The sequence below is a fragment of the Carlito syrichta genome, unplaced genomic scaffold (genome assembly GCF_000164805.1).
Source record: "Carlito syrichta isolate Samal-C Ts95f unplaced genomic scaffold, Tarsius_syrichta-2.0.1 Scaffold309723, whole genome shotgun sequence".
NCBI lineage: Eukaryota > Metazoa > Chordata > Mammalia > Primates > Tarsiidae > Carlito > Carlito syrichta.
In genome coordinates, this window is record NW_007253819.1 from 137732 (window position 1) to 145697 (window position 7966).

Here is a 7966-nt window from a genome sequence, read left to right on the forward strand (position 1 = left end):
CTAACCTGGTTTAAATCTTTCCACTCTCAACATTGCTAATATTTCAGTACTGCTAATATGAGGCTAGAGATTTTTATAATCCTTGTATGCATGTTAAACAAGTACATGTATTTTAAAAATTTCTTTATACATAATAGTACTTTCCTTTTTACCAAAGTGTACTATATGAATTGCAGAGGAAGCTTAATTACCACCAACTGAACATAGACTTTTGTGTTATTTTCGATAAGGAAGAATGAGTATGGTGATTTCATAAAACTGGGTTATAGAATGAGTGAGGTGATGGCATCTTCATATCATTTAACTCAACAGACGGAGATGGAAGTCTTTTCTGAGAAAAAAAAGATTAAAATTATTTGGTCAATAAAAATATATATAATCTGACTTAGAAAGTTTTTAATTACATACAAGTTTTTAAAAATACATGTGTTCCCTGGCTCTCGTGCTCTTCTGGCTGTCATTCACAACTGAGGTTGACCTCCCTGTCTCTGTTGCAAAAATAGTACAAAGTCCTTGTATATGCCTCATCCAATTTTTCCTATCAGCCTCTGTCTTATTAGCTCAGTTTGTGATTGTTTTTACAGTGGCACATTTTATTAAGTCATTTAAGAAACTCTGACTTTTCCTTGTGCTAAGAGGTAACTTTTTCATTGCTTGGGACTGGCATTCTTTGTGGAATTACCCTCAGAACTAAATTGCTGAACAGAATTTCTAAATGTTTCAGAAGAAAGGCACTCCCGTTCCCATAAAATAAAGAAAACGAATAGGCTAGGCGCAGTGGCTCATGTCTGTAATCCCAGCACTTTGGGTGGCCAAGGTGGAAGGATCACTTCAGCCTAGGAGTTCGAGACCAACCAGGGCAACATTTGGAGACCTTGTCTCTACAAAAATAAAATAAAATTAGCCGGGTGTAGTGGTGCACAACTGTAGTCCCAGTTGTTTGGGAGGCTGAAGCAGAAAAATTCTCAGAGCCCAAGAAGTGGAGGCTAACGGTGAGCTGTGATCATGCCACTGCTCTCCAGCCTGGGCGCCAGAGTGAGCCTTCAACTCAAAAAAAAAAAAAAAAGGGAAAAGAAAGCAAATAGAATTACACAGGACCTGCCTGATTCCCTGTTCATCCTTGGGTTCTAAATAAGGTTTCTGTATTTCTTAATTTTTTTCCTTTGTCTCTGAGTTTCTTTTCTTTGTTTTATAACAGGTACATTTTGGAAAGTGTTCTAAGTCAGTTGGAATTTTGCACAAGTTAGAACAACAGATGTAGGCTTGTGTATATTTCAGCAGTAGGAGGAATGTGCCACATTTCCTGTGTAATTCTAAATGGAAGACAGAGACTGGTTGTATCCTTGTAAAAGAGGGGGAGGCTACCTGGTTTTGATAGGTGGACTGTTCTGGAGGCACCGCTTGGGCCTGTCTGGAGGAATCTGTGTTACCATCATTCAGGAGTGGTTCCCAGGGAGGGCGGGGTTCTTCACCCACCTTTAGCTAGTACTGGCTTGTTGGGGAGCCTTGCTTGCAGGGAGGGACTTCAAATAGGTGGCAGAAAAAGAAAGTGCTTCCCCATGGTGAGATGATACAGTCAAACACTAAGGGAAAAGTTCCCACATTCTGGTGATCCTGTCCCATCTATGCAGAATACAGTTATTGTTTTTCAGACTTTTTTTTAAACAGTGTAATTCTTTCTTTAAAACACACACACACACGAGAAAACCCAATTGGTCAGACATGCATCAAACAGATAAAAGCAGGCACAGCTTGGCCCTGCGGTGAGGAACTCTAGCTTCTTGTAGCACATTCATGAATGAGGACTTCTCACAAATATTCAACGATAACTTGACATGTTTTAAGTCTCTCTTAAACCAAACCAATATTAGGTTGTGCTGTGGCATAATGCATCTTGACACATTTAAAAGTAAGATTTTTATTATATCTTGCTCTTTTGTGGATTCACTTAATGTCAAGGAACAAATTAAACTCCTATAATCTCTTTTTTTAAAAAATGTGGACCAGCTGCAACATTTTTCTTCAGTCAGTCACTGTTGTCTTAAGGTTTCTACCATGCATATTCTAAAGTGCCTCATTTGAAATGTAAGTAAAATGAGCCTTATGGTGGAGAAAAATACTTATCCTAGGAGCATCTTGAAAGAGGCTTGTTTCTGCGTTAAAGATATTGTATTTAAACAAAAAATGATACAGTACTTAAATTTTTCATCACTTTTTCACATCATTTTTTGGTTTGTTTTTAACCATTACTGTCTACTACTGGGAATTGCAGAAAATGCTTTTATAGAGCAAGCATTTCTGTCATCTCCTGTCTTTTCCTTTATGCAGGCTTGCCAGGGAAATCTTCATGTTCTATGCCTGACACCATAAGTGAGATCATCCCCTAGAGGGACTTGTGGTGTTGGGGACCAGCACTAAATGAGAGTGCTGTGGGAGGAAGAAGGTAGGGTGACACAAACTGAGATAGCTCTGTGTTATTGTCATTGCTAGAAGTGTGTTTTTACAATGCAAAGAAATATTTCTGGATTGCGTTCTGGACCTATTGGGAAGAACTTGCTGTGAAGGGCTTGCCTGCGCTAATTGGTAGGATTTGAAAAAAAAAATTATTAGAAAATCATATTCTGGGCAGCCCCTTCAGGTCCCCTTCCACTGTGGGAGCTTTTCTGTCCTCTCAATAAATCTTGCTCTCTCTCTCTCTCAAAAAAAAGAAAATCATATTCTATCAATTTTAAATGTTCTGATTTTGATCATTGCTCTGTGGTTACGTAAGTGAATCTCTCTGTTCTTAGGAAATATGTGCTGAAATATTTGGAGGTAAAATGGCATGATTATTCTCAAATGGTTCTGAAAAAATAATATGCCTAAACAAACATATACACATACACAAAGAGGGCAGAAGGGGCAGAAGGAATCACAGCAAAATGGTAACAATGAGGGAATCTGAATTAAGGGATTCATAGAAGTGTTTTTGTCTCATTTTTGCAGCTTTTTCAAAAGTGTACAATGATTTCAAAATTGAAAAAAAGAGTCATTTTATGTCTGGCTTCTTTGTGTTTGCCTCCTTAGTCAAAGCGGTACGATGTCCAGGCACCAGAATCAGAACACCATCCAGGAGCTTCTGCAGAACTGCTCGGATTGCCTGATGCGTGCAGAGCTGATCGTGCAGCCTGTAAGCTTTCTTTGTTCTTGTCACTTCTCCCAAAGTATCATCACACCTGACTGTGTTACTGGAGAGCTTTAACTATCCTGGTCCTAACCTGCACAACCCTATTTGCTAACCTCTTAATGTTCATAGACAGTCTTTTTCAAGACAGACCCAGAGGGATGTGTGTCTTCTTAATCTGTTTGTAATGCTGGTTTGACAATGAGAACCAGTTTTCAAACACAGATTTCTTTCCCCCAACAAATACCCTTTGGGAATTGCAGCAACCTATTATTATGTTACTTTGTGAATACTTTCTCTTCTGAGAAATGCAGCCTGATATGTTTCTATCACTGGGTTGGGATGGATTATCTATCGTGTGCACCATCAATTTAATAAGATTTTTTTTTCAGAGAAAATGACTATATTGGGAGAACAGTTCTGTTTGAGAAACATGAATTGTGGAAAAATAAGCAATTGAAAATTGAGGAGAAATGGTAACATTTGTAAGAACATCCTGATATTTCCTAAGATAACTGAGATATTTTAGGATCTCAAATCAGGATTATGAGTCATGGGTTCTATGATATTTGGTGTGTCAAATCTTCTTTTTTTTTTTGAGTTGGAGTCTCACTTGTCGCCCAGACTGAAGTGCAGTGGCCGCTCCCGGCCACCACAGCCTCGACCCGCTGGGCTCCGGTGATCCTTCTGCCTCAGCCTTCCAAGTAGCTGGAACTACAGGCGCGCGCTACCACGCCCGGCTAATTTTTTGATTTATTGTGGAGATGAGCTCTCACCAAGGCGGGTCTCGAACCCGCGGGCTCAGGCAATCTGCTCACCTCAGCCTCCCAAAGTGCTGGGATTATAGATTGAGCCACCGAGCCGGGCTCAAATCTTCATTTTAAAACACTGTATCATTTACACTTGTTCCCAGTTTGCTAAAAAACAGTCGAGAATGATGGGGCTGTGACTGTGGCCGTCTTTTCTCTTTCCTGAGTTATTGTATCTTTTCAGCAAAGGAATTGAGTTTCAGTCTCCCTGATGCTGACATTGATATTGGATTGCAACTGGAATCTGCCTGTCACAGTTTACCTCTGTTAAATAATCTATATTTGAAACAGTTTTTAAAATTTTTGAGTCGGTCTCACTTTGTCACCCAGGTTGGAGTGCAGTGGCACACACACGGTTACCGAATCCTTGACTTGCTGGACTCAGGTGATCTTTCTACCTCAGCCTTTCAAGCCCCTGGAACAGGCGTGCACCAACACACCCAGATAATTTTTGATTTTTTGTAGAAATGAGGTCTTACCAAGTTGCCTAGGCTGCTCTCAAACCCCTGGGCTCAGTTGATCCTCTCGCCTCGGCCTCCCAAAGTGCTGGGATTAAAGGAGTGAACCGCTGTGCCTGACCTTTGAAACAGATTTTTAACCAAGTAAATTTATGAGTTCTCTTTGGAGAGTATCGTTATTTTCTAATTTCTTAATGTAGATATTGTGGATATTGTGTGGGTTCTAGTTCTGATTTATTTAATCTAATTATAAAAAATGTACTTTAGTCCATCTCCAAAGACACCTGGGACTTAGCAAACTAGCTTGGCTCCAGTTCTGGTTGTTTCAAGTATATGATATGAAACCTGCTCCTCTCAGTGTTCATAGAGTGCCTGGTTTTCTTTACATAAAGCAAATAGGCACCAGTGACTTAATATTGAACACACACACTCTTCAGCTCTGGATGTGATCTGTATCAACTATGGATATATTTTGCATGTAGCTCTAAACATTTACATGGCATCATGTTCTCAGTTTATTTTTACTTATCTGCACTGAAGTGCAATAAAAACACGTTAGGGAAATAGGTTCATATTTGCTAACATTTCTGCTTAGAGAAATGAGGTTCACTTGGCTGAAGCCAAATGAAAGCAGCAAACATAAAATTCTAGAGAAAGCTCATTAAATGGCACTGGAGCAACAGAGGACAATTTCTATTAAAACAAAAACTCAACCTGGGCAATATAGTGAGACCTCATCTCTAGAAATTTTTTTTTTTTTAAATTAGCCAGGTGTGGTGGTATACATTTGTAACCCCAGCTACTCGGGAGGCTGAGGCAGAAGGATCATCAGAGCCCAGGAGGTTGAGGCAGCAGTGAACCTTGATCATGCCACTGTACTCCAGCCTGGGTGACAGAGTGAGACCAACTAAAGTGGATCATCAAAACCAGGATATTGACTGGACCAACACAAGTAGCCAGACACAAGCTTTCTTTTTAAGAACTGAAAAGTTCTGTTACTGTAAGATATAGGAAACTCCCATTTTGTGTGTAAAAAATTCTGTCTCCTATAGTGGTACAGTGTTCTTAATTCAGTGAAATTCCCATCAGGTGAAAGTTGTGTGTAAATATGAAAATTGGCAATTAACATTGAAGCAAGCAGAAGATGAACACTTGGTAAATGTGCTTCTAAAAACCAAATGAAAATTTAAGACAGTCCACAAATCTTGGTTCATGAATTTCCCTTTATTCACTTTCTTATCTCAAATTAGTAAGACCATTTTCAGTTAGAAATCTTTTGCACTTAGATGGTGGGGAAACATACAATATTTATGTTTACAGTAGAAGTTTTTGCTTCCATGAGGCTTTTTCCAGTGTTAAATGTTTTCTTTCATGTGAATACTTTCTTTTAGGAATTGAAATATGGAGATGGAATACAGCTAGCTCGGAGTAGAGAATTGGATGAGTGTTTTGCCCAGGCCAACGATCACATGGAAGTCGTCGACAGCTTGATCCGAGAGATGCGGCAGATGGGTCAGCCCTGTGATGCTTATCAGAAAAGGTATCGGCCATAGAGCATGGATTGGCCTGACCTCATGAAGAATGCCACATACCCAATTACAATCAATCCAGTGACCCGGGTCTCCCTTAAGGAAGCACAGATTTCTTAAGAAAAGGCTCACTTACTTGGGATTCTGCACCTTTATGTACCTTTAATACAGATTGACCAGTTTGTAAGACGATAGTAACTGTACCTTCATTAAGAGGGCAGTGAAGGCGTGGACTGGTCTGGCCTCATGAAGAATGCCACATACCCAATTACAATCAATCCCATGACCCAGATCTTCCTTAAGGAAGCGCAAATTTTCCCAAGGGAAGGCTCACTTACTTGTGATTTTGTAGCTTTATGTGCCTCTAATACAGATTAACCAGTTCACTAGGAGATGTTAAACTGTATCTCCATTCAGAGGGCAGCAAAGTCCTTTGGCATAGCATTTGACTTCTTAAGAGTCTCATGTCAAATCAGCTTAGTTTAATAAATACAAAATGAGATTCTTAAAGTTGGAAACAGAGACTCCAAGGCAGAAATGTGTAGTCTGAATTTGCTCTCCTGCCACCCGGGGCCCAGGGTACTAGGAAAATTACTAGGACAAAACTCAGGAGAAAGCGAAAGTCCCTGCCAGATTAGGCAAAGGCAATTACACTTTCCATAATATTTCAGGCTTTGAGCCTCTGCCTAATATTTTTTGTATGTGATTAAGATTCAAGCTATGAGGTAAAGAAAAAATAATTTTCCATCTACTATAAAACATTTGTGGCCTCTGTAGTGACACAAGGGAGACTCAGAGGAGAGGAAGTTCGCCCAGAATGTGTTTTTGGACCCTGTTTTCCTGCAATGCTATGATTGTTTTCCTTTCCTTTCAGACTGCTTCAGCTCCAAGAGCAAATGCGAGCCCTTTATAAAGCCATCAGCGTCCCTAGAGTCCGCAGGGCTAGCTCCAAGGGCGGTGGAGGATACACCTGTCAGAGTGGCTCCGGGTGGGATGAATTCACCAAGCGCCTCACCAGCGAATGTTTGGGGTGGATGAGGCAGCAGAGGGTAAGCAGCTTCCCAATGGTCAAGTGTTGCTTTTTAAACACTCCAAATCTGTGTAGGCCAAGTGTCTAGAGCACGACAGGGTCAACACCTGTGTTCGGGTCACAAAGAATGTTCTGAACCTCAGGTGGCAGCAACAACTTGCTGTTTCTGGAATTTTTTTCCTATACAATTAGAAAGTGTTCTTCTGTTGAAGAATAAATGAAATTTCAGGCACTTTTTTTTCCTGTGTGGCTTAGGGACTCAGCTTCATTGCTTTTTATAGTCATGCTTTATCACACAGTGATATTTAACAGATATAATTTAATTAGGAGACTTTGAATATCCAGCCCTTACTGTTCACTACTGGAAAAATTTTCTGTGAGAGTTTATGTGCAAAATAACTTCATTGTTCTACTTGGCTAGCAACTGACCTCATCTTTATTACTGATAGGTACTAAAAAAAAGAGCACATTGTGGCAGTCCATTTGAAATATTAACAAATTGGAGGAGCTAGAACACAGTAAACTGGATCTTCTGGTTTGGGCTCATTGGTTACTTCCCTTATATTTTTGAAGTGTCAGTTGTCTTGTGCAACCATCACGTCACTGGTGTGGGAGTGAAGTAAAATAATGGCAGAAGTATGTGCTGATCCTTTCCCTAGAACTGGAGTTTCTGCAAAGTATTTTTCAAGGCTAATTACTGTTTTGTTGTTTTATGTTGTAATTATGCCCCATAATGAACAGGTGGTGGTAGAAATATGCCATAATCATATAGATGAGAATTTTATAATGAAAACCTGCTACTAATGAACCATCCTTCCCTTGAGAACATGGATGTGTTCAAGCGATAAATTGTGGAGAGATCATTTGTTATGTGATGTGGTTGTGGTAAGAAAGCTTGCTTGACTAGTTGTTGGACCAATTTCTCAGTGGTTCTAAAATTTCTCACTACTTAAAACTTTTTTTATGTGTATGCTTTC

The 7966-nt window shown here is 39.7% G+C and overlaps 1 protein-coding gene across 3 annotated transcripts in view; it reads left to right on the forward strand.

Annotated features, from left to right (window-relative positions):
- The first annotated feature begins 3072 nt into the window (after window positions 1-3072).
- DSP (desmoplakin) overlaps window positions 3073-7966 on the forward strand; it is a 34238-nt gene continuing 29344 nt past the window's right edge. For all 3 annotated transcript variants that reach the window (XM_008067610.1, XM_008067611.1, XM_008067612.1), the window contains exons 1-3: window positions 3073-3169; window positions 5822-5970; window positions 6834-7008. In XM_008067610.1, the coding sequence (XP_008065801.1) occupies window positions 3080-3169; window positions 5822-5970; window positions 6834-7008 (414 nt within the window). In that variant the 5' untranslated portion in view covers window positions 3073-3079. The remainder of the gene's footprint in view (window positions 3170-5821; window positions 5971-6833; window positions 7009-7966) is intronic.